Raw genomic sequence first — 27,674 nt, 5'->3', positions numbered from 1 at the left:
AGTTTAAATAGAAATTTTCTTTTCAATAACCAAAATACATGTTTAGCAAAAATTTAGAATGTAAAATTCTATAAAACAAACACCCATAGAAAAGCAGGACGTTTTAGTACCATGTCACACTTGGGCTGAGGGAGGGTTCCAGAGAGACCCTCCAGCGACGAGCAGGGTTCCTACGGGGAAGGCGGCCCCTCCCAGTGAGCAGTTCGCCTTTCTGATTTTGGTTGTTTTTGTAAGTGCTGATCCAAGAGGATTCCCAAGATGGACAGGACAACACTGAGGCGCCTTTCAGAAGGGCTGGTGCAGACGGTCGGGGCCACCGAGGCGAGGTCACGGCCAAAAAGCCTCTTTTCTGGATGCACTGATTCAAACCGCAGCTGCAGGGCATCCTGCCAGATTCCCGCTGCCACACCCCACTCCCTCGCCCCCCCTCTCAGGGCGCTGGCCCTGGCTGACCAACAGCAAGCGGCAAATGAACTGGCTTCCCAGGCCAGGGGACCCAGCGGTGTGAGCTGGGAGCCAGCCTCGGTGAGCTCGCTCAGTTCTTTTCCTTGTGATGCCTGAGCCCACCTTGAGGAAAACGCTTTTATTCATGCGGCTTGTTAAAAAGTAGGAAAGGAGTAGCGGTCAACTTTGGCCAAAACAAAAAGCTTTTGCACGCGTGTCTAGCTCTGTCGGGTGCACTGCCCCCGGCTGCTCTAGAGAAGGTCCTGGTGGAGGTATTGCGTGTGCTCTCGGCCGCAGGTCAGGTTTCAGATCACAAACGACGACTTGTGTCTGAAGTCGCCCTGCAAGGCCAGCACCGGGTTAGAATACGGCCACCCTCCTATGCATTCAATACAAACCGAGGGGCCTGGTGGGCAGAGGGGAAGGGGAACGGTGGTCGTGTCCAATCACCATTTCCCTGGAGGAGAAACTGGCAGGACCGATCAGCCTGAGCATCCTAACAAGGAGCAAGCGCTCGCAGCTGTGAAGGCCGTTAGCGTGCACGTGTGCTGTGCAGGGCTGAAGAGCCCAGCGTCTGGGATGTAACTTGGGAATCTTTTTTCTGTGGGACCCACTTGGTTTCCAAGGAGGAATGTCCCTTTCCCTCCCGGGGACCCCTCGAGTCCTGGGTTTCCCCAGCGACCTGTCCCCTCGCCCCGTACCTCCTCATCTGTCCTGATGTAGTTCACTCCGTCAGGCCTCCCTGCACTCTTGAAACTGAAACAGAAGAGGGCAGTTGAGCGATGGCTGGGTATCACGTTAATGCCCGCTTGTACTTGATTCCTCCCACAAGCGGCAGGCTCACCTCTCCTCGTCCTGCTTGTGGATGAAGTAGCCGCGTCGGTACGCACAGCAGATGCCCACCGTGATCAGGGCCAGCACAGCCAGGACCACCAGGACGCCCCCGATGATTCCGCCCACGTTCAGGTCATCTGGATGGAAGGGAGGTGGAGGGAGGAGAGGATCCCCACTATCTGGTCTCACCAAGCACCTGACCCGGCTGTGCCTCCTCCCGCGCCAGGCCGCCCCAGCCAGAGAGACAGGTGCGGACACGCAGACTCTCCTAGAGCACTCGGGGCACGTGCCCGTCCTCACGTGGAAGGCCGAGGCCTGCACGTCCAGTGCTGCTGCACCTGGTACTGTAGGAAAGGGGCCTGGCGTGTACAGAAGCCTGAACGCTCCTCTGGCTAAATCCTGAGTGTTAGCACTGGGGGAGAGGGATACCCTGTATACAGAACGAGGAGCCTGGCGTCTTAGGAAGAAAACTCCTTATTCTCAGGGCTCCCTGTGCAGTGGATTATCGGGGAAGAGAGCTAGTTTCAGGCAGTAAAAGTCCAGGTGAGAGGATGGCCGCTCTCTGGATGCCCGGCCTGGTACCCACAAGCCCCCTTCGCGGAAGCCTGGACCGCCTTTCTCATTGCTGGACGGTGGGCAGAGGAGCTCAGTCCTGTTCCGTGGGCGGCCACTGAGGACTTCCCACTGTGTGTGTTTGCACGAAGGAAAGTGTGCAGGGGATGCCGCAACAAAGGGAGTCGAAAAATTCTCCCTCCCCCAGGCAGTGGATCTCAGTATGGTGTACACTTAAGTCAACTGGAGATTTCTATTTTAAAATCTCAGGTCCCAAGCCCGATCCCTAGAGATTCACCGGGTCTGGAGCATAGCCCGGGACCTTCCTCCTCCCCGACAGCGGAGCTTCCCAAACCTGACAGGCGGGGAGAGCCCCGGAACGCTCTTTCACAGGGACCCTCCCGACCTCCCGGACGGTCCGTGTGCGTGGTGGGGCCTGGATTCTGAATGAGAGCCGTGGTCCCAGATGATTCTCAGCATCGGGCAAGTTTGGAAAACTGCTCTGGAGGGGGGCTCAGTTCCCCACATGCGTCTGGCCGCCCCACCTGCCCCATCTGGCTCAGCACCTCCCCTGAGAACAGTACCGCAGAGACGGCATCGTCCCACAACTGGGTGATTCCTGGGGCTAAGACTGTGCCTCAGCTCCCTCCAAATCCTACCACCAGATGAGTTTCCGAAGACGACACAACCTGATGTTTTTATCAGTTACAAGTAATGGCGTTATTAAACTGGTTACAAGGGACATGATTGGCCATGTCTCCAACACCAACAGCAGAGGAAAGTCTGTCCTGAGGAGACCAGCCCCCTGCAAAGGACACCTGGTCACCATGCAGCTGTCCTCGCTTCCTCGCCGCCCTGCGCTCGAGTGGCCGTGGTGACGCAGTCGGCTGCCCACCGCTGTCTGCACGGACGGCCTGACACTAAATGTAAACGTGCAGTCGCCGGCCAGTCTAAAGAGAAACCCATCTTTTCAGAAAGCACTCACAGACTTCCATTTCCTGCGCCTCGCACTTGGCCGAGCCGACGTCGTTGGAAGCCATGCAGTAGTACTGCCCGGAGTCCTCCTTGCGAACCGCGCTGAACACCTAGTCAGGACGTGACAAGATGGAGGCCCGACAGGCGAGAAGAGGTTCCCACCTGCCCACGGGCAGTGTCTGCTCCGCCGCCTGGTTTCCTGCACTTGCAGGTCCCTGTCCAGGTTCTTTCCTGGAATTCCTGACACCCTCGCTTGAGAGCTTCCAACAACAGCTTCTCTGGTGTATGGACACTCAAGCCTAGCAGCATCCAGAGTAAGATGCTAGCGTGACTTTCACTCGGGAAGAGGGATGACCACGCCTGCCCCTCGAGCACCCCAGGCACTGCAGACGGGCCCACTGCAGCCGGGGCCCGGCTACGTGCTCAGACGTGCCGCAGGGCTGGTGACCTGCCTTCACCTCTGCCCCACCCACCATTCCCACTACACATCTTTTATCCACAAATACTCATACGTTTCCCTAGGACCGTGGTCGGCAAACTGCGGCTCGCGAGCCACATGCAGCTCTCTTTGGCCCCTTGAGTGTGGCTCTCCCACAAAATACCACGGCCTGGGCGAGTCTATTTTGAAGAAGTGGCGTTAGAAGAAGTTTAAAAATTTGGCTCTCAAAAGAAGTTTCAATCGTTGTACTGTTGCTATTTGGCTCTGTTGACTAATGAGTTTGCCGACCACTGTCCTAGAAGATAGGAGTCTTTTATAACTACCATACCATGATCATGCCTGAAACAGTGAACAGTTTTAACATGGAATATCCAGCCCCTAACCAGATTTCTCTGCTTGTCTCGTGAGTCTTACAGGTGGTTATTCAAACCGGCACCTGTTCCCGGAGGGCCTGATAGGGACGTTAGCTCCCCTGTAGGCTCCCTTCTCTCCCCCGATGGCTCCTCTTTCTACAGGTCTCCCTCCCCAGCAGACATTTCCATCCGCACCTCTCCCAGGTCTTACCAGAGTGCCAGTTTTGGAGTCGATGAGAAAAGAGGAATTCTGAAATCTGGGGTTGGCGCGGGAGTCCCTGGGCAGGGGTGCATCATTGCGGTACCAGCTGTAGTGAGGCTGGGGAAAGCCCTCCTTCTCCTGGCAGTGCAGCGTGGCCATCTTGCCTACGGGCACAGCCTTTGGTACCGTGCACACTGGAGGCACTGGCTTCACTGTAGGAGAAACACAGGCTGGTCTTTAAAATCAGCAACAAGCCTGCCGGAAATCCACTCCCCAAACGGGAAAGCCAGCCAGGGGATTCTGCACCAGCACTGGACCCTGGCCACGCCCGTGGCCCCGTGGCCACACCCACCACCCCATAGCCACGCCTGCTGTCCCGTGGCCACACCTTCCACCTGTGTGGTCTGTGGCCAGAAACCTGCCCCTGTAGCTCCCCCTCTCCCCCCAGGATTATCCCGCAGCATGTTCCCAAGGCCTCCACCTCCCCAGGGGCCTCCCACAGTGGGTGGAGGGAAGTGGCAGAAGTTTCCACCCAACTCGAGCCGCCCCAGGTCTCCACACCCTCCCTAAAGCGGGACACTTTCAGGGATGGAGCTGCAGAAGGAAGGAAAGTACGAGTTGATCTTTTTTTTCTACCTACAAACTCACGAGGCCTGAAAGGGGGAACATGTTTGCTGCACAGGAGCTCCTACCTTGCACAGTCAAGTCGATGACAATCTCGTCCATTTCTTTGGGGTCATCCTGAGCAACCACCTCACAGCGATAGAGAGCAGAGTCTCTCCTGGTCGCGTTCCAGATCTGCAGAGAGGTTTTCCCCAGCAGCTCCGCTCGGCCTGCCAAGTCCCCTGTAGGGAAGAAGGAACGGCACTAAAGACGCTTTCGAGATCTCTGTAACTTGAAGGAGGCAGTTTCTGGGGCCAGCCCTGGACGCCTCCATGAGAAGACTGGCTTCTATTTATGTTCCTTTAAGAGGTGGGCTCTGAGGACACTGGGCACCAACACAGTGCCTGGTGTGTGAGAGGACTCATCGTATGCCCCCGTCTTTATGTAGATACTAGAGGCCCGATGCACGAATTCGTGCAAGAGTAGGCCTTCCTTCCCCGGCTGCCGGCACCGGCAGTGGCTTCCCTCGCAGCCCCGGCTTCGTCCGGAAGGATATCCGGCCTAATTAGCATATTATGCTTTTATTATTATACATATATATTGATTTCAGAGAAGAAGGAGAGAGAGAGAGAGAGAAGCATTCGTCAGCTGCCTCCTGCACGCCCCATCTGGGGGTTGAGCCTGGCATTCACTGCCTCCTGCTGGCCCCGACACACCTGGTCAGCTTCACCTGGAGTCCCCCATGCCCCTCCTCCTTGTCAGCCCCAACAATAGAGCCCTTGCAGTGTCTCTAATAAGCCAAGCTGAGATTTGCCTCTATATTTTTATACACATCATTCTTTCTGGCCAACACATTTCTTCACCCCACGCCTCACCATCCTGCCCGGCTAACTAGCCTTCCTTCACTTCTCTGCCTAGAGGTCACCTCTGGAGAGCCTTTCCCGCCACCTGTCCTGCCCCTCCATCACGTCGCCCGAGAGCACCCACGCCTACCTCTGGGCTCACACAGGATCACACCCTGCCAGCTGTCTAGTGAGTGCTTTCTCAGGGCAGTATGGTTGCACCAAACACTTGTTGTCTCCTTGCTGTGCCATGTGACCCTCTCACTCACTTAACTGGCACCACTCATGTCATGGATCATGATAAAAAGATGGCCTGGGAGCATGCGGACTCTGATACTTCAGAAAGGTATTTTGCAGAGAGATTAAAACCCTAATGAATTGACATTTGCTGGAGCTGGGGGACAGGGTCAGGGAGGTTCAATATGCTATTCTCATTACCTTGACATGTTTGACTTTTCTGTAAGTAAAGCAAAACAAAACAAAACATCCTGGCAAAGATGCAGAACCAGTGGGAGGAGAGAAAGTCTGGCCTGGAAACCAAGGAGGGGACATGGCATCGTACCCTGTATTCTGTTGTTAAAAAACACGTATGTGGTCTGAGCATCTTTAATCTTCTTCCATTCAATCCTGGGCTCTCTTGTCTGTGAATCGGTAATGATACAGGACAGCTCCACACCTAATAAGAGAAAAAGAAAGGAACTCAGTGGAAGTGGAACAACTCGGGCTACTTACACCCACGCCGCGCAAGCCTCCTCAATGTTAGGTCTCTCGTGCAGATTAAAACCCAGCTATCTCCAGGCTCCAGGAGACTTTAAGAAGCAGATGAATTTTAGCCAGAAAAAGGATAAGATGATTAGCAGGAACCTTTATTAAACAGAGTAGACATTCCCCTTCATACTCCACGTGTATATAGAAATGTCTTTGTCGTGTAAGCACAAAGCCAGGACAGGGCAGACTTGAGCCGGTATCAGACCTGCAGCCCCTGTGGCCTCCGGAGGCCGGACCCCACCAACACCCCTGCACACCCACCAGCACCTCTCTGGCCCCACATGCTTGGCCTGAGCTGGCTGCAAGACTCCGGAATGTCCATTAGAGGGTGCCCATTCTCCCAATGCGTACTGGTAGTCTCCTGTACTTACTTTCAAATTCCTGTACCACTGGGTATCTGTTGCTGGATTTGAGATTGACGGCCCCGATCAAGCAGCCTGAGGGAAGAAAAAGAAAAGGTAAAGTCAGAGACAATGTGGCTGTAAAACAGCAGAGCCCTCGGACAGAGGTCAGATTTCCCCCTCTACATGGGCCACAATCACTAACCAGAAAGGACGGGAAAAGATTCTATAACACAACAAAGACACAGACACAGCCAGTTGACTGCTTTCTCTCGGTCTGACTTCACTGGAAGGAGCCAAGAGACAGAGAAGAGCTCTGAGAATTCCCTCTCCTTCCTAGTTCCAGAATAAAGCCCCGAGAGCTTTAAAGACTTCTCCTCTATCAATTTCCTCCTTGCTCAGGGTCACTGTTAATCCTCTCGACATCATCATCCAGACCCAAACGGGCCACCTTGTCACCCCTCCCTTTATGCTACTGATGATACAAACTACATCTTTACACACTGGATGCCTTATCAGTAACATAGATTTATGAGTACTTTTATTCTGTGGAAATTAAAAACTGCAGTTATAAACCAAAATTATAATAAGGCTAACTTTTATACTTGCCTCTACTGAAGACTTAGATCTTCACAGCTTTGAGTGACTGTCTAGTGTTCTTTTATGCCAACCTACATGAGTTCCTTTAGTAATTTTCTATAGAGTTCATTACCAGACCTAGCACATGTGATGGTAAGCTGCTTCTGGCAGTTCAGTTTACATTTCTGCTGGAAAGGAGACATGAACCCATGACGGCACTTTTCTCTGAACAGGACCGTCACCACAGCCTACAGGGCTGATGCCTGATGCAGAGAAAAGAGCAAAGCAGCCACTTCGCTTCCTCCCACCAACATCCGGTAATTAGCCAAGTAGGAGGAAGCTACCGGGTGAGTACACAGTGTCGCTGAAACTTGAAAGAACGCCCCATTCTCCTGAACACTGTTTGGGTTGTCTCACAGCCCTCCGTCCAGGCAGGAGGGGTGACTCCACGCAGTCCCAGCCAGGGGATCGGGTCCTGGAGAGGTTCGTGTCTATAAGCACAGAGCAAAGCTAGAAGCTCCCGCTCCCAGCCCCCACTTCCCTGCTCCATTTCCTAGTCGGTCCTATGAGGAGAAACATATCATGGAAATCTATCCAGCACTAAAAGACACAGCAGCAAATAGGTGTTAAGAGGATCTGGAACTAAAAGGGCACCATGACTCAGAACCTGACGCCTAAGCTTCTATCGCATTGTTCTCCTGAAGCCCTTCCTTAGGAGTTTGCAAGGGAAGTCAGTGCCCTTTAAAAATAACCTCTGGGATGATAACCAGATGGTGAGGCGGCTTCAGCGGGGCCATCTCTTCCTTCCAGGGAAGCAGGGGAAACAGGGAAGGGTGTGGAGGGAGCAGGCAGAGGGCACGATAAGGCAGGAGAGGAAACGCCAACCCTCACAATGTCTTCCCAGCTCTTACGAGCTCCTCGGACTGTTCCCTGGAGTTCTGTGTCTGGCTGCCTCCGCGTTTATAATCTGGAACCGTTTAGCAGCTGTGGACAACAACTGCAGTTTCCTATTCCAGTTGGGAGAGACCTTTCAGAAAGTCTGCCAGTGTCTGGGCTCTGACGCCAGGCAAGGCGTTTAAAATACCATTTCCTAACCCACCTCCGCAGCCCCTGCAGCACTCAGACCCCGAGCTCTGATCCAGTGGGTTGGAAAAGGCCCAGATCTACGCTGTGTTCCCAGTGCCCCCCTGGTTTTAATGTGCAGCCCCCTCTGGGGAAGCCCACTAAATCATCACGTCGGGGCCCAACCCACAATGGGCGCCGTGTCCACAGAAGCACAGCCCTCCTGCGGGGCGTGAGGATGGGGTCTACTTCCCTTCCCTATTCTGAAGAGCGAAAGAAACTGAGAACAACATAAAGTGTCACAATTACAAATACATGTAAGCCACAACAGATGCTGAGGTCATGTCAGTCTCGGCCCACGTTCTTCCAAGAGCCTTGGTCTCACACGGGTGAAGTGTCCCGAAGCTGGCGAGTCCATGAGCAGCTGAATTCCAAAGCTGACCATTCAGCAACGGGAAAACTACCTGTCTTTCCCTCTTGTGAACCCAAAACCAATTCGAACAGCAACACAGGCTTGCTGGCTGCTGAATGGGATCCTGCGAGATAAAGAGACCTCTTTCTGCCGTGAACAATGGCTGTTAGTTCACTGCAGAGAGAGCCGAGAGAAAAGGCAACGGCTGGCTCACTCTCCACGAAAAATGAAATTTATTTGGATTTATATGCATTACTGGAAACCAAGAGGGAAAAGACACTCGTTTAGAAAACGTTTTCACTTTCGGTCAGATGTGCTGCTAAGAAATAGTTTGTGCATGTCTGGCGCTCTGAAGAGTTATTTCAGCTTCTGGCATTCTGTCCAGTTGGTCTCCTGCTCAAAAGAAACTTTCTGACCAGGCAGAACGGCGGGGCTGCACGTTAGCACGAATCACTGTGGGGCCTCACTGGCCTCCTGGGGCCCGCGTCTAAATATAAAGTGGTATGCAGGCTTTCCAGCAGAATATTTACATTTTTATTCTGTGTGCATGCCGGGCATAATCCATCTTGGAGAAGAAATACCCCAAAAGACAGCATCGTTTCAACAATGTCTCAGTCCTGTAACCAATTTTGTAAGGAATTTCACAGCAAGGGGAGAAAGTACACAGTCAATAATATTTTCCAGACCCACTTACCCAGACAACACACAGCAAAGAATACATAGTAAATCAACTAACTATAAGTTCTGACAAGAACAGAACCAGCTGGAGCCCTGGGGCAAGACTGCCCATTGTTACTTGGGCTAAACTAAATGGTTATACGAAGAGACCCTCTGAGTAAGCACATTGCCCTCCCTATGGGGACAGGCCTCACCCGATCAGTTGGAAGGCATGAATAAGTAAAAAAGACCAGCCTCCTGCCCTGGCCAGTGTGGTTCAGTTGGTTAAGTGTTGTCCCGTGCCCCGGAAAGCCGTGGGTTCGATTCCTGGTCAGGGCACATACCTAGGTTACGAGTTTAATCTCTGACTGGGGTGTGTATAGGAGACAGAGGGCATGATATTGATGTATCTCTCTCACATCAATGTTTCTCTCTCTCCTCCTTCTTCCCTCTTTAAAATAAAAATAAACACCTAAAAAAAAAAAAAAAAAAAAAAAAGTCCTCCTCTGTTCCTTCAGCGATCCAGGGTCTCAGTCCGCTGCCCGCCCTGCAGACTGAACTTGCCAGCCTCCATAATCACAGGAGCCAGCTCTTTCTCACAAATCTCTCTATACGTATTAACCATATAGACCGAAAATAAATTAATGCAGTTCTATCTTACTCATCCTATTGGTTCTGTTTCTCTGGAGAACCCTAACACGACTGTGGCACTTCTTGTTTTGAATCTCAAGTCCAGAAGAAAAGTCTGTGTCATTTCACCGCACATATGCTCACTCCACGAAGAACTTTCAGCGGCAACCCTAAGTTCAGAGTTAGAGCCATCTCGTGTCGCATGCCGATGGTAAGCCAGCAGGAAGACATCAGATGAGATGCTACTGATCTGACATGCTATTGATTTGCAAGGATCTTGTTTCCATTTCATTCTATCTCCAAACCAAAGCCATTAAGGATTTCTGGACCACGCGTCTGCCTAACCAAGTCCGATAACACCCGAGTAAAGTCCCATCGGCTAGCCACCTTAGCTAGAAATGCCTGAAGAAATGACTCCCCTGGAAGGACTTCTTCCCAGCCCCCTTGCTTCTCTAACAGAGAGGTTTATACAGCTTCAGGGGGAAGCCCAGGGTGATCCTGGGGAAGAAATCACTGCCACAGTAATGGAAGCCACGGCAAAACACTTTCAAAAGGAGAAAAGAAGGACCAGGTCTCAGATGCCCTTTCAGCATCAAATCACCAAGTAAAATACGCACCAACTATCCTAAACGAGAGGCTGGGAAAAGGAAGAGGGAGAAAGAAGGGAAAGTAAAGGTGGGGGGAAGGGAGCAGAGGAGTGAGGCAGGGGGAGGAGAGAAAGGGAAGGCAGAGGGAGAGAGAGAAGGAAAGGGAAAGAAACACCCGGAATAATGGGGGAAGAATCACCCCGAATAATGGCTCCACTTCTACTGTATCAGTGCAGTGATTTCTCAGTTTTTTCAATGGCTCAGGAAGAGTCTATGGAGTAATTAACTAGACTTACAGAGGCTGGGTGGAGAGGTGGCCACCATCTTTACAGGAGCCAATACCATCACTCCTTCTAATCGCAGACCAATTAGACCCGCTGCAAAGTACTCTTGGCTCCAGAGCACAGACAAACACATAAAATTCTCCGTCTGTCGCCACGAGAGCCATCTCCGAGGTGCTGAGGCATGACAAATAGGTTTGACTAAACAGAGAACATGTGTCAAGGCATTTTCTTGTTCTGCAAAATACCTCATCTGGAAATAAATTATCCCTAACCACTGCCCTGCGAATAAGACCCTGGCATCAAACCATTCTCTGTGCCAGCCCAGTCCTGCAGCACTTCCCCATGTGATCACAGATGCTGGGATCAGAACATCCCGGGAGGAAGTGTGCTCGCATTCGCTATAGAGAAATAGTTCAAAATGACACCCGCATTCCAACTGCAGGCCCCGCAGCAATCCCCTCCGGCCGGTCCTCCGGGAGCCCGCTCTGGCGTGGGCTCCTTCAGAGGTGCATGCAAACAGCCTTATTACTGATGCTGCAGGCGGTGCCCCCTGCTCCACCGTCTGAATGGGGGGCACCTCAGGGGCTATGGCTTGAACATGTAACATCATTTTACCCACCAGGAACCACAATACAGAAGACAGGGACTAGTTATAGTTATTTTGTTTTTGTTTTATTCCACTGACATCATCAAGAGAAAAAACTATTTATACTACCGCATAGAAAAATAACAAAAGAAAAAGGAAAAAAAAAACACTACCAAATATAAGCTTCAATATGTTGTTTTTAACTGCTATGAAATATTTCAATGGGGACTGAGATGTTGGAGAGTGGGGAAAGTGGAGGGGGGCGGTCTTTAAAAAATGGTGAATCCTCACACGTTCACACTAGTTTTGGTGCAGTCCACCGGAGGTAGAATAGGTTATAAACCAGCAGGCATTTCTTCTCTAACCCACAGGTAGGACAACCTGTTTTCTATTGATGACCCCTGATTCATATACAGACTAAACAGATCATATTGAAAGCTTCCACCACTTCTAGTCAACACTGTATCAGAGGTTTTAGCCAGTGCTACTAGGCATGAAAAAGATATTTTTAAAAGTATCCAGGTTGGAAAAGAAGAAATAAATCTGTCTTTATTTGCAAACAGCAGGATCATCTATGTCAGGAGTCAGAAAACTACGATCGAAAGGCCGTATACATCCTGCTCCTATGTTTTGTGGTATTGCTGCTGTTTTGACAAGTAAAGTTTCAATGGAACAACCCACACCCATTCACTAATTTATTGTGTATGGGTGCGTTCACTCTAAAACAGAGTAACGTGATAGAGACCTTATGGAAGGCAAATAAACACAAGAAAAGATGCTCAACATTATTAACCAATAGTGACATGTAAATTAAAATAATAAGATACCACTACACACCTATAGGATGGCTACAATGAAAAAGACTGACCAGATCAAGTGTGGACAAGGACGTGAAAAACAGGATTTCTCATCCACTGCAGGCGGGAATGTAAAATGTTACAACCACTTTGGACAACAGTTTGGCAGTTTCTTAAAATTTAAATATACACTTATCATTTGATTCAACCATCCTATTCCCAGATACTTACAAGAGAGGATGAAATCATATGTGTGTACAAAGTCTTCACAGCAGCTCTATTGGTAGTAACTGAAAGCTGGAAACAATCCAGATATCTATGAACAGTGAACAGATAAACTGTGGTATTTCCATACAATGTGATACTACGATTCATAACAAAAAGGCAAAGAATTACTGATGCGTGCTGCAGTATGGATGGATATCAAAAGAAAGGGTGCATATGGCATGATTCTATTTATATAAAATTCTATACAATCCAAACCAGCATGTAATGACAGAAAACAGATTGAGGGGCTGCCAGGAAAAAGGTAGGATGGAGGGGGGTGTAGATGGAGGGACAGAAGGGAAGGATTGGCAGTGCTGGATGTGTTCAATATTTTGATTGTGGTGTTAAAGAGTTTACAAATATGCCAAACTTATCAAACTACACACTTTACTTATTGATTTGAGAGAGAGAAACACTAACCCATCACTCCATCTATCCATACACTCACTGGTTAACCCCTGCATGTGCCGTGACTGGGGATCGAACCAGAGACCTCTTGGTTGATGGATTGACCTCAACCCCTGAGCCACACCAGCTGGGCCCTGATGATTTATTTTAATGAGGTGGCAAGTTTTCCTTTTTTTTTTTTTAAATACGTGGGGAAGATATTTCATCCAAAGTACTAGTGTCCAGAATTTGTCCAAAAAACAAACAAAAATCAAGTCTTAAGTTTCAAGAGTAAGGAAAAATTTCTCTTTGACATTCTTGGATTTAAATAATGGCTCAGTGATATTTGTAGAAAAGATTAGACATCTTAAGCCTGGAGGAAATTTTTGTGCCTGATCTAGCAAACTCTGAATAATAACAAGTTTCAGTGGAAATTCCAGCATATCTTTAAGTGAAGGAGCTGCCAACATAAATCAGAGAGTTTACACTGAAAATAAACGTCTTAGTAGATAAACAGCTATTAGGAATGGATGAGTCCAGGACAAGGAGGTGCCATATGAATAAACAGGCCTCCGAGTTCCACTGGGTGTTTCCCCCTGAAAGTTTAGTGTGACCTTTGCCCAAACACTCAGTGAAATGACGTGACAGGCGTTTCGTCGGCTGAGTCCATGTGCCATGTAATGTTAGGAGCCCTTCAGAGGAGGCATGTTTTTCTCTTACATGTCAAGGGAAAGCAGGGGAGAGGAGCAAAGAAAAGGAAAGCACCCTATAACTCCACAAACAAAATGCCCCTGGGCGAGAACAAAGAGCATCTTTCAAAGAATGCGAAATAAACCGAGCGCTGGGCATTAAACTACAGCATTATGGGTATTAAGTTCTGGCCTCCCAGCTCTCTCTCTCGCATAGATTATGTTCATACTCATTTCAGAGTGTTAGTTGAAATCTTGAGCGTCTGGAAATATTCGTTACAGTTGAAAAGTGTGAGGCTCCCACTGGAGAATAAAAACCTGGAATCTGTCTCATTACAGACCCAGCTCGGTAAGAGACTTTAAAAAAAGTCTTCTTCCTTGAAAGCTGTCCATGTTGGACTTCTCTGGAAGAAGGCACTATCTTATTAGCCAAGTCTCATTTCTCAATAACTGGACTCCTTACCACCGATTTACAATATAATTCTAGCAAGTCCTTTAATCCTTTTGTGTTAAGTTCTCTACCCATGAAGGTAATATTTACTCCTCTCAGCTCATACAGACATATCGAATGTAGAGCTGGAAGATCCTAGACGGAAGGGTTCCCAGCCCTGGCACTGTTGGCATTTGGGGCCATATAACCCTTTGGTAGGGGGGCTACCTTATGCATTGTGGGATGTTAGCAGCAACTCTGGCCTCTAAATGCTAGTAGCAGCACCTTGAATTATGACAACCAAAAATGCCCCAGAACTTTCCAGATGTCCTGTGTGGCAGTATCTTTCCCAGCTGAGAACCGCTGCTGTAAGAGATCATTCACAAAGAGGCAGCTGCGGTTCAATAACCACGTTAGATCACATGCATATTAAGTGGTAGAGATGAAACTCGAACTCAACTCGACTACTACACTCCCAACCCAACCCTCGAGTTTCCCCCTTAAAGTAACTCTGAGTTTCATTTCATATCAAAAGTAGTGGCAGACATTTAAAATTCTGACACCAAAACGAAAATTGACAGGTCCTCTACATTTACCCACTCGCTTCCACACTACCCCTCCGAAGCTCTTACCTGATACCCTAAAGAACCCTTGCTTTCCTTGGCCTTTAGACACTTAAAAAACGCTTGAGCCCTAGTCAGTTTGGCTCAGTGGAAAGAGCGTCGACCTGCGGACTGAAGGGTCCCGGGTTCGCTTCCGGTCAAGGGCACATGCCCGAGTTGTGGGCTCAATCCCTGGTAGGGGGCATGCAGAAGGCAGCCAATCAATGATTCTCTCTCATCGTTGATGTTTCTATCTCCCTTTCCCTTCCTCTGAAATCAATAAAAATATATATTTTTTTAAAAAGCTTGAGCAACACTTCTTAAGTGCAATTGAAATGGATACTCTGGAAAGCCTCAATCTGCATTTGAAGTCATTTTAAATTCGATGTGATGTGTGGGGTGCAGGCATGCCTCGGAGATACTGTGGTTTCAATTACAGACCACTGAATACAGCGAGGATTGCAATGAAGTGAGTCAGGCCACAATAAAGTGAGTCATACCTTTTGTGTGTTGAGGGTTTGCCTTCAGTTTGTAAACAATCTTGGCAGGTTCCAGTCAAGTTGGTGGAGTGGGTGGAATTCACTTCCTCCCTGGACCACATCAGAATTTCAACTATATTCCAGATCAATCAACCTGGATAACCATCTGAAGACTAGCTGAACAGAAGTCCTATAACTAAGGATGTAAAGGAGGAGCCACACCCAGTGGAAGCGAATGGGCTGGCCCCACACCCACATGTGGCAACTGAGAATCCAGAGAGACATCCCAGCTCAGAGGTGCCCCCTGAGGAGTGAGGGGTCTCGGCCACACGCTGGGCTCCCCAGTCCCGAACACCAGTGCCAGAAGGAGGAGCCACATAACACCAGGCTGTGAACATTAACAAGGATTCTGTCCATCAGGGTGAGGCAGGAGGCTACTGGAAACCAGGCATTCTTTTAAAGGGTCAGCACACAGACAAAATTAACTCAGTAAAAAAAAAAAAAAAAAAAAAACTCCCACCAAACAAAAATCCTAGACCAGATGGCTTCACAGCTGAATTTTACCAAACATTCGGAGGAGAATTAATACCTATCTTTATCAAAGTATCCCAAAAAACCAACAGGAGGAAAGGCCCCTCAAGCTCATTTTATGAGGCCAGCATCACCGGTTCCAAAACCAGACAAAGACATTACAAAACAATAAAGTTATAGACAAATATCCACAACAAAACCCTGGGATGCAAGGCTGGTTTAATATCCGCAAATCAATTAACATGACACACCATATAAACAAAATGAAAAACAAACATCATATGATCATATCAACAGATGCAGGGAAAAAAGCATTTGACAAAATTCAGCAACCATTTATGATAAAAACTCTTAGCAAAGTGGGCACAGTGAGAACATACCTCAACGTAAGAAGGGCCATATATACCAAAGCCACGGCTAACATCCTGCTCAATGTGGGAAAACTAAAACATTTTCCTTAAGATCAGGAACCAAACAAGAATGTCCACTTTCAAAGTCCTAGCCAAGGTAATCAGACAAGAAAAAGAAGTAAAAGGCATCCAAGTTGGAAAAGAAGTAATAAAAGTGTCATTATTTGCAGATGACATGATATGTAGAAATATATAATTACAGAAAACCCTAAAAAAAAAGGATAGTCCCTGATGTTATCAAGAAAAAAAGAAAACCCTAAGGATTCCACCAAAAAACTACTAGAACTGATAAATAAATTCAGTAAAGTAGCAGGATATAAAATAAACATTCAGAATAAAATAAAATCAATAAAAACATTTTTTGCCTTTTTAAAAAAAATGTTTTTATTGATTTGAGAGAAAGAGGGAGAGAGAGAGAGACAAACAGTGATGAGAGAGAAACATCGATCGGCTGCCTCCTACGGGGCCCCCACTGGGGATCAAGCCCACCACCCGGGCATGTGCATGGGTCAACGCTCAACCATTGAGTCACACCAGCTGGGCCGGTTGCTTTTTTAAGGACCAATAATGAACTATGAGAAAGAAAAACTAAGAAAACAATCCAATTTACAATTGCATCAAAAAATAATAAAATATCTAGGAATTAATTTAACAAAGGAGGTAAAAGAATTATACTCAGAAAAATATAAGACACTGGAGAAAGAAGTTGAAAATACACATAAATGAAAGCATATACTGTGCTCATGGAGAGGAAGAATTAACTTCATTAAACTGTCCACACTACCCAAAAAATCAACTGATTCAGTGAAATCCCTATCCAATGGCATTTTTCATGGAAGTAGAATAACCAAAAAATTTTTGTGGAACCACAAAGACCCCAAATAGCCACAGTTTTGAGGAAGAACGAAGTGGGAAGCATCACACTACTTCATATCACACTGCACTACAAGGGCACTGGAATAAAACAAGACACAGAGATCTGCGTAACCTTGGCCAGTGTGGCTCAGTTGGTTGAGCATCGTCCCATGCACCAAAAGATTGCCGGTTCAATCCCAGTTGGGGCACATGCCGGGTTTCGGGCTCCATCTCCAGTAGGGGGCATGCAGGAGGCAGCCAACTAATGTTTCTCTCTCTCCCTCTCCCTTCCTCTGTCTCTAAAATCAATAAAAAAACATTAATTTTTAAAAAGACACATAGATCAATGGAATAGAATACAGAGCCCAGAAATAAACCCATGCCTATATGATCAGTTAATCTAATGTAATGAGGTAAAGGCAGTCTATTCAAACATGGTACTGGGAAAATTGGACAGATACATGCAAAGAAAATAAAACTAGACCACCTTCGCACACCATATACAAGAATAAACTGAAAGTGGATTAAAGACCTAAATGTAAGACTCGAAACCATGAAATTCCTAGAAGAAAACATATGTAGTAAACTCTCTGACATTGCTCTTAGTAATATTTTTTTCCAGATATATCTCCTAGGGCAAGGGAAATAAAACACAAATTTAAAAATGGGTCTACATCAAACTAAACAGTTTTGTTTGTTTTTTAATCCTCACTCGAGGATATATTTTTTTCCATTGATTTCTAGAGAGTGGAAGGGAAGGAGGGAGAGAGAGAGAGAGAAATATTGATGTGAGAGAGACACATCGATTGGTTGCCTCCTGCACTCACCCCTACCCAAGCTGGGGAACCTGCAATAGAGGTATTTGCCCTTGACCGTGATTCGAACCCCCAACCCTTTGGTCTGCAGGCTGACACTCTAACCACTGGACTAACTGGCTAGGGCTCAAACTAAACAGTTTTTGCACAGCAAAGAAAACCATCAACAACACGAAAAAACAACCTACTGATTGGGACAAGATATTCGCCATTGACATATACACCCCAAATTTATAAGGAACTCATACAACTTAACACCAGAAACACCAAACAAGCCAATTAAAAAATGGGCAGAGGACCTGAATAGGCACTTCTGCAAAGAGGATGTACAGATAGCCAACAGGCATATGAAAGATGTTCAACGTCAGCAATCGGCAGAGAAATGCAAATTAAAACCACAATGAGATAATCCCCTCACACCTGTCAAATGGCTGTCAGCGATAAATCAAGAAACAAGTGCTGGCGAGGATGTGGAGAAAAGGGAACGCTCATGCACAGCTGGTGGGAATGCAGACTGGTGCAGCTACTATGGTAAACAGTATGGAGGGTCCTCAAAAGATCAAGAATAGAACTACCTTATGACCCAGTAAATCCAGTTCTGGGTACTTATTCAAAAATACAAAACACTAATTCAAAAAGATATATGCATCCCTATGTTCACTGCAGCACTGTTTACAACAGCCAAGATGTGGAAGCCACCTAAGTGCCCCTCAACTGAAGATTAGATAAAGATGAGGTGGTACATACATACAGTGAAATACTACTTGGCCATAAAAAGGATGAAATCCTGCCATTTGCAACAACACCATGGACCTGGAGTGGATTACGCTGAGTGAAGTGAGTCAGCTAGAGAAAGACAAATAACACATCATCTCACTTGTGTGCGGACTCTAAAGAACAAAATAAATGAACAAACGAAAACAGAAACAGACCCACACAGAGAACAAATGGACGGCTGCCAGATGGGAGGAGGGATTCGGAGGTGAAAAGAGGTGAAGAAATTAAGACGTACACATTGGTAGTTACAAAGCGGTCACAGAAATGTAAAGTCCAGAGTACGGAATATCACCAGTGGTATTTATTTTAAACATTTCTTATTGATTTTTAGCGGGAGAGGAAGGGAGAGGTAGAGAGCGGGGGAAACATCGAACCAGCAACCCTTTGGTGCCCAGGACAACACCTAAGCCAACTAGCCACACGGGCCAGGCCTCGCCAGTTATACTCCGATAACCATGTATGGTGCCAGGTGTGCACTGGGCGACCACTTCGTCAATGATATGTCTAACCTCCATGCTGCACACCTGAAATTAATATAAAAGAATACTGAGTGTCAAGTGCAACTGGAAAAGAAAATAAGGCAAAGAAAGGAATGTGACTCCTATGTTAATCAAAAGGGGGAAAAGGTTGCTCTGGCCAGCTAACTCTATTGGTTAGAGCGTTGTCCATATATGCCAAGATTGGGGGTTCGGTCCTCGGTTAGGGCACATACAAGAACCCACCCATGAATGCATAAATAAATGGAACAACAAAGTGATGTCTCTCTCTCTCTCTCTCAAAAAAAAATAAATAAATAAATAAATAAAAAGTTTAAAAAGGGAGTGGGGGTTAAGTAAAGCTGAGTTTCCTGTTTCCAGCAGTGCAGTGGATTTGACACTCTGAAAGGTCTTTATTATCCCAGCAACGAGACTCTTCATACATCTGAGTCTTTAACGTATCTCTGGGCTCCCAGGAAGAGGGAGCATCCTTAAAAGAACAAATGAAATATCTGTGGGCTGAAACCAGAAAGTAGTAAGATGAGTGGCGTGTGACCCTGAGGGCAATACTTCAGGGGGGAGACTGCGCCCTTGGCCCAGCAGGAAGGCAGAGAAGCTGAGCCTGAGATGTTCAAACAATGCCGCCCAGTAGAAGGATCCTCTTCCACAAAAAGCTTCCTGGGGCTCAGATTTGAACAGATTGAGATCAACCGAATATCAGTTTACAAGTAAAGAAAAACCAACCACCATCAGCAAGTCCTAAGAAACAATAAACATTAGATTTAGATCCGAAAGAAGTTCACATATTTAAAGAATCAGATGAATAATATAAAACATTTGTACATGAAAGTTTTTTAAAAGGAATAAAAAAAAAATAAGCAAAAGAAACCAGATTATAAAAAGAACAAAGTGAAATTTTAGAAATGAATAATATAATTGGTTAAAAAAACTTTATGCATTGGTTAAATGACAGATTAAATACAGCTGGAAAAAGAAATAACTATAAAGCAAAATGAAACAAATAACCCAGAACAGCACAAAGAGAGAAGCATATGAAATTATGACAAAACCATTAACTGTTTTGGAAGACAGAATGACTGAACAGATCTTAGCAGAATCTCAGAAGAAAAGAATTAAGAAAATAGAAGCTAGGCAGCATGTGTACAGATAATACTTGAGAATTCTTGGGAAAGATATAAACTCACAGATACACAAAGTACAACATATTAACAAGTAGAATCATTAAAAAGAAATCCAGCCCTAGCTGGTTTGGCTCAGTGGATAGAGTGTCAGCCTGCGGACTGAAGGGTCCCGGGTTCGATTCTGGTCAAGGGCACATGCCCAGGTTTAGGGCTCGATTCCCAGTGGGGGACGTGCAGGAGGCGCGCGATCAATGATTCTCTCCCACCACTGATGTTTCCATCTCTCTCTCCCTCTCCCTTTCTCTCTGAAATCAATAAAAATAAAGAAATTAAAACAAAATAAATCCACCCTAATCACATTGTAGTAACATTTCAGATGCCAAAGACTAAGAAAAAATCTGTAAAGTAGCTGAGTAGCTGAGGGGAAAGACTGATGCCATGACTGCAAGACAGGAATGATGGAAACCAGGACGCATCCGTGTTACATTAGGTTGTAAGACAAAATAACTGTCAACCTAAAATGAAGCATCCAGTAAATCTATATTTCAAGAACAAGATTGAAACAAATATATTTTCAAATATAAATAAAAGTGAATTCAACACCAAGAGAGCTCTCCTAAACGAAGTGACCTTGAACTATTCCAGTAGCTCCCTAACTGACCTTCCCTCTCCAGTCTTCTTGAATATCAGAGTAATACTTCTAAAATCACTTTGATCAGAACACTCCTCTGCTTCAAACTGCCAAATAAATTTCTACAACCTACCTGAGAAGTCCCCAGTTTCTTAGCCTGGCATTGAAAGCGCTTTACAATCTAGTTACTCTTTAATGTTCTCTCCAATGGACAATTTGGCTCTCAATTTACTAGCTATGGCCTGGGCTAGGTAATTAACCTCTCTGCATCAGTTGCAAAATGAAATCTCTAAAGACTGACTGTTGAGATCAATGGAGACAGCCCAGGTAAAGCTATCAGCACAATGCCTGACACACAGTTTTCAATAAATGGTAGCGGTTAATATTTTTATCAGTATAACTCATTGGTCCCAAAATACAACATAGGGATTCCCAACTCCACACCTTTGCACATACTATTTCCCCCACTTAATTGGCCCTCAACACCTCCATCCTCCCAAATCTGCGCTTTGTCAATCAAAATTATCCCTGCAAGCCCACTCCCATCTTGAAATTCTCCTCCCCAAGGCAGTCCAGAGCAAGTGCTCACACATCTCAATACACACACCTTTTACCCTAAATGCTGTTAGTTCATTGTCTAAACTGCATGTTCCTTCTGGTATGGAAAAGAGTCCATCTTACATTTCCCTGTTTTGCCCAAGGAAAGCTTTACTGCCATGAAAATGGAGATTCCCAGGGAAATAGGGATTCACGGATTAAGTTCCAGCACCCAATCGAGATACCTTAGAGGGGGGGGAGGGGGAGGCAGCTGTTTTAGGGTTTGCTGCATTCTTCGTTTTGTACTCCTCCTGACAGCTGCACTTCCTTCTGAGGACTTTAAGTATCTTCTTAGAGAAAGATCTCCAGCAAGGAAGTCTGTGGTGGGCAGGAAGAATTGATAAGGGCGCATCCGTGAGGCTACTGCAGGAAACATCTTTCAGCACCGACTTTCCAAGGAAGTCTATTGGATCTGGTAACCCTCTCACCCACGACTGAGAGGCAGGCCCCTCAGGAGTGGCCTGGCTAGCACAAAGCAGGCGTTCCATAAATGTGGGCTAACTGACTCTAAACAGGCAGACCTAAGTCACTACTCGGATTATTTTGTTGGTTAAAAAAAAAAAAGCGGGGGGGGGGGGGGGGCAGGAGGAGGGGGAAGACAAGTGCTCTCATCAGCTCTTTTAGCTTTCCAGTTAACCATTTGCTGAGGATGACACAGCTGGCTTCCCCACCCAAAAGCAATGACGGCAAATCTCTCCAATGAGTCACTACGAATGCATAATCAAACAACTGACCTTCAAGTCGGCCCCTCCTTCGTCCACTGTGCCTGACACCAAGGACCTCGCAAAAGGCACAATCCACATGCTATCACACGAAACTAAACCGAGTTTCTGCATTTGAAAATAAAATCCTTACTAGTGTCAAATTTAAAAATCCACTATTTATCTATTGGAGCCCAAAACAAAATGCACTTATTTCCATGATACAAAAGCATCCTCATTAAAGAAAAACTTCAAAAAAAAGACAAAAGCACCAGCCAGAAAAGAGTAGAAAACAATGGGCCATGAGATGTACCACTCAAACACACACCTATCAATACTTTGATTCACTTCTTCCAGGTCTCCCCCCGCCCCCCCAAGCATTAGATGTTTTGTGTAATTGTAACCACCTGGTATAGGCAAACCGTGGCTCGCGAGCCACATGCGGCTCTTTGTCCCCTTGAGTGTGGCTCTTCCACAAAATACCACGGCCTGGGCGAGTCTATTTTGAAGAGGTGGCGTTAGAAGAAGTTTAAGTTTAAAAAATTTGGCTCTCAAAAGAAATTTCAATCGTTGTGCTGTTGATATTTGGCTCTGTTGACGAATGAGTTTGCCGACCACTGGTTTATATACTAATCATACTTGCAGCTTGTGCCACTTAAATTATAACATAAGCATTTCCCCATGTTCTTCTTCTTAACCTTATGGAACTGCACGGATTAGATGGTAGAAGGATTTTTAAACTAAACGAAGTCAAGAAACACTTGCCTTTCTTTTTCTTCCACAGACACTACTGTGGTAAAAAAAAAAAAAAAAACAACTAAGAATTTCCAAAAGTTTCTGGGCTGCTAGAACCAAGATAAGTTGGATTCAAAACGCCTGGACACACAGGCAGTGTTTAAGAAATGTTAACTGAGTTTCAAGTGACAAAGAGAATATTCACTGTAATCATCTCTGAAAAGATACAAGAGAAATTAAATTCAGCCTCTGTTCTCAACAAACTTTTTATATCGCTGACAAGATAAAATGCATTTGCACCCAACAACTGAAGCGCAACATAGTTCAGAATGCACTCACCCTGGCTCCCCAGAGCTGGGGATGCTGTGTTCATTCTGCACCCCCAGCATGAAGAACAGCACGTGGCATATTGCAGATACTCAGGAAGTTTCTGCTGCGCTGAACTGGACTAGAGCCCTGAGCCAGACGTAGAGCTAAGCTCATTTAGACAGGGAGGGTCGCTGGGAGCCGAGGCAAAGCACACAGCATGGATATGGCAGATTTCGATTTTGGCAATAATGTGCAGAAAGAAGGCTGAACCAAAGCAGCCTTGGGGTTCTCTGAAAATGAAAGGTGATATTAAAAAAGACTGCATACTCCTAATTTATTAAAAAGTTTGAGGTTTTGTCTCAACCAGCGTGGCTCAGTGGTTGAGCGTCAATCTATGAATCAGGAGATCATGGTTCGATTCTTGGTCAGGGCACAAGCCCAGGTTGCAGGCTCCGTTCAAGCAGGAGGTAGCCGATAGATGATTCCCTCTCATCATTGATGTTTCTATCTCTCCCTCCCTCTCCCTTATACTCTGAAATCAATAATATATATATATATGTATATATTAAAGTTTGCTATTTCTACACAACCAGCATTGAAACCCCTGCTGTACATATTAACTACTCATAGGAAATATATAACCCATAATAGATTCTCCTTTAAAACAAAGAAAACACACCAACACAAAATACAGCAGCATTCCTTATCATGGAGACAAGTACTCATTCTCAGGAAGCTTTCTGTGTGAAATGGCAAGTGGCAGAGCAGTAAATGAAGGCTTTAGATATCATTGTCGAGTTCCAGAGTGGATACTGTCCTTGCTAAACTAAGTGGAAAAGAATGTGCTTGCCCAAGCTTTCCGATCCCTACTCCAGTGAGGCGATTTGCATACACTGTTAGCATTCAGAGGGTTGATACAGAAGATCTGAAATCTGCATGCAGCTCTAACAGCATCATATTCATACCACCTGACTGCAAACATATCTTAAAAGAGAGAAGCTGGTGGGAAGAGATTAATCAAAGAACTTGTATGCATCCATGGACGCAGACAATAGACAAGTGAAGGCCTGGGTGAGTCGGGAGCCAGGTGGAGGTACACAAAGGGGGGCGGGAGGGTGGGGAATGGGAGACATCGGTACCTCTCACCAATAGAATTTAAGAGAGAAAGAATGCAACTTCATGACTAGGGTATCCTTCAGCAGACGCCATACATCCTAACTTCATTCACACACATATTTTCCTCTCTTTTCCTCCACTTGTGCTCTGAAAAAATTCAAAGAATGTATAGCGAAGGAATTCGCTAATATCATATCTCTAACAGCTGCTAGCTGGATGTACTCAACCCACCGCTTCTTCAGTTCCACTATTGGGTCCTTTCAGAAAGTGTGCTTACTACAAATCTGGTTTCCTTCAAAAGAATTGATTTCAGCCCACCCTCCCGGGCTGCCTTTAGAGCAAGCTGCAGAGAGCATAGGAGTTGGGTGTGGGATAATTCCACCGGGATGTAACTGCAATTTCTTATGATTACGTGTTTCTAACAGTTATCCACCAGGCTCCCTAGCCTGAAGCACCGAGAACAAATGCCTACCAAACAGTCATCAGTGTGAACAGCTGACATGAGGCACTGCTGGCATCAGACAGGTGTTCCTTGTTTTTCTGAAAATACCCGCACCTTCCAATCATGATCACACCTATCAAACCACTGAAAAGAATTAAAATAGCATAAAAACGGGTTATTTTTTTTTAAATGTTTCAAGAGTTCAAACACATGCAAATAGAAAGCTGAGAACTTTTTTCCCTTTGTTTTCTCTTTCAAAAATGTCCTGGAAGTTTTGATTTTTCTAATTTTCTTAGGCTTCAGCACACTCTCTTGTCCCAGGAATGCAAACTGTTACTGTTTTAATTCTAAATGGAGCACTTCACTCTAGGACATCAAAGATTTGGGAGCCTAACAGCAATAATCTTTAAAAAAAAAAAAAAAAAAGACATGTGGCAGAACATTTGTAAACTTGAATTGCACCTGTCACCCATTCAACAAAAGAATATTTTATACACAAACCACACAGCTTTGAACATCTGATGATTCGGTTACACTGATCCATAATAAGAACTCCACTGTCAAATGGAATAATACAAGTAACCAAAAATTGGATTAACACCAACTGTTGAAGATTTCCAAATTACACCTCCCTTAGCAAGTTACTGAGTTTTTCTGTACTTCTGTGTGTTTTTTTTCATTCACAAAATGGAAAAAAATAATAGCAACCATCTCTTAGAGTGGTTATTAGTAGTAAATGAGTGAATACATGTTAAGTTCTTATAATCCAGCCTGACAAAAGAAAACGAATGAAGAATGTTTGTATTATATCGGGAGCCCCGCGTTTTTTTAAAATGAGAATACTAAAAAGCAATAGCAATGAAAGAATAATTTTAAAAAAAAAAAGACACAGCTATCATGACTTGTGGAAGAATAAGGTTTTCAAGCTACTGGAAATATATTTAGAACATAAATTAATGGAAAAAGAGCTCCCTCCTAAATAAATAAATAAATAACTACGTCCCTACAAAGAGAATTAACACACCCTACCACCTTGATTCTTTGTCACTGGTCCCATTTTGCAAAATCTGATGCTTTCTCCTCTGCTGTCCAGGTAAATATCAGCCCTTTAAATCGAGAAAGCCACCGACAAGCTCCTCCAGGAGGGCTAAGAGGTCATGGGTCTGTGAAGTCCCTAGTGCCTCCCAGTTTTATTTTAAAAAAAACCCACCGCGTTGAAACTCCCTCCTGAACTACATTGCCAAATGCTCCTGCAATAAAAACTGCCAACTTTCATGTGAGCAGACCTCCGCAACAATAGGGAGTTGTTCCCTCTGTGAATAGGACAGTGTCCGTGTGACCAACGAAGCCGGGAGCCGGGCATTCCTGACACCCTTGTCCCCTGGCTAGCCTCTGACCACTCAGCTCACTCAGCCACCGTACGCTTCTGGAAATGACTTCCAGGCAACGTATACGGTGGAGACTTCCACCCTGAAACTCTGTTAATCCTTCATCACAGCGCCCGGTTTTCACAGCCTCTGTCCCAGACCCCCACCTTTCACCGCCACCATTCTGGACACTTGCACGTGAATGCGCATCACACACAGGAATGCTTTGTTCTCCTGTCCCCCCACCCCCACTCCGAGACAGTCCCTTCGTGTGTTCACTTATATATTCCGCAAAACATCACGGGAGGACGATGGTCAAGGAGCCAGACGATGAAAGGACCTAAGAACCAGGGGAGAAGAGAGTGGTACATACAATCCTTGGTCGGAATGGGGTTTGTGTCTGCACCCCTGACTTGGAATACAGCTTTGATGAGAGACTTGCCTTTGGTCTGCGCTTTCTGATCTAGAAAACTAGAGGCCTGGTGCACGAAATTCGTGCAGGCGGTGGGGGTCCGCCCTCAGCCCAGCCTGCACCCTCTCCAATCCTGGACCCAGGGACCCCTCAGGGGATGTCCCACTGCTGGTTTAGGTTTAGGCCCGATCCTATATAGACAGATGGTTTAGTAAAACCCAGCTCTCAAAGTTGTCCTAAAGACTAAGAACACTCTAGTTTCCAAGTGCCCCGGATACAGTACGAGCCCTCACTCCTCACAAGTTATTTCAGTCCTTCTGTCCAACTGTCCCGGGACACACGCCTCTAGTGGGAATTCCGGACAGCGGGACAGACAAGTCAGAACTCCCAAGCGCATCGCTGCGTCCTGATCGGAACCGCCCGGACGCTATTTCGGGGGTCTGCGAGCTCTCTCCTCCGTCGGGCTGGAGACGAGAAAGTACTTGAAGTGAGATCTGTTGCCATTTTATTTACACGAAAGGAAAGTTGGGTTCGCCCCAACCGAGTCCCTTTGTTTACAGCAAGACACGAGGGAGCCCCAGCGAGCAGCGCTGGGAGCCGGGCGGGCGCCGGGCTGCGCGTCGCGGGACCCCGCAGGCCGCCCACCCGCCTCTCCGCGCGCCGGGGTCCCCCGCAGGGTCCCGCGCCCGCGTCGGGCCCGGCCCCGCAACAGCTGCCGGGCCTCCCGCCCGGACCCCGCCTCCAGGCCGGCACCCGAATCCTCTCCCCGGGACCCGAATCCTCTCGGCCGCGGAGCCCGGGCCGGGACCGCTATTCCCGCCTGGATGGGCTCCAGCCAGCCGCTCGGCCCGCTCGGCTCCCCTCGCCCCCGACCTCCCCGCCCCCCGACAGGCAGAAGCACACTCACCCCTGAAGAGCAGCATCAGGAAGAAGTCGGGCAGCCGCGCGCAGAGCAGGAGCCCCCGCCGCCGCCGCCGCAGCGCCATGTCGAGAGAAGCCGAGGGGTCGCGAGCGTGCAGCGCAGCCAGGCTTCCCCCCGCGCGCGCGCGCATGCGCCCAGCCCGCCGGACCCTGCTACCCGCCCCCAGTTACCATGGCGACCACCGGGCCGGCCGAGCCGTCACCATGGTGACAGAGAAAGCTGAAGTCTGGTTACTATGGATGCAGGGATGCCCTGGACCGGGGCCCACAATGAATTGGGTGGGAGGGAGTACTGGTAAAGAAGGATGCTCAGGAATGAGCTGGGGTGAATTCCCATAGCTATAAAATGAATACATCGCTACAGATCGGAGGAGGAGCGCTCAATTAAAACTTGGAAAAGTTAAGTGCTTCTGGTTTTACAAATAAGTATGCAGCCCAGTTATCTTGGAAGCATTAGTGCCTGCACCTCTTTTGAGGCCCCGATTTCAAATCTGATGAAAGGAAAAAAGCTCAGAAATCTATAGAAAACATAACCAACACATATATTTTACAGTACATAAAAATGACGTCCTCAAATAAGCATAGCCCTGGCCGGGTTTCTCAGTGGTTAGAGCCTTGGCCTGAGGACTGAAGGGT

The 27,674-nt window shown here is 46.8% G+C and overlaps 1 protein-coding gene across 1 annotated transcript; it reads right to left on the bottom strand.

The window, feature by feature from the left end:
* Positions 1 to 568: 568 nt before the first annotated feature.
* Positions 569 to 27,152, bottom strand: JAM3 (junctional adhesion molecule 3). Its single transcript, XM_028146872.2, has 9 exons — positions 27,025 to 27,152; positions 6,384 to 6,449; positions 5,807 to 5,920; positions 4,492 to 4,644; positions 3,809 to 4,011; positions 2,816 to 2,915; positions 1,289 to 1,415; positions 1,146 to 1,200; positions 569 to 785 (listed from the first exon to the last, which is right to left on the bottom strand). Exons 1-9 carry the CDS (start codon positions 27,101 to 27,103, stop codon positions 750 to 752), a joined length of 933 nt encoding a protein of 310 aa, XP_028002673.2. The 5' UTR covers positions 27,104 to 27,152; the 3' UTR covers positions 569 to 749.
* Positions 27,153 to 27,674: the final 522 nt, after the last annotated feature.

This window comes from Eptesicus fuscus, chromosome 23 (genome assembly GCF_027574615.1).
Source record: "Eptesicus fuscus isolate TK198812 chromosome 23, DD_ASM_mEF_20220401, whole genome shotgun sequence".
NCBI lineage: Eukaryota > Metazoa > Chordata > Mammalia > Chiroptera > Vespertilionidae > Eptesicus > Eptesicus fuscus.
This window is presented reverse-complemented; position numbering and strand designations above follow the sequence as displayed.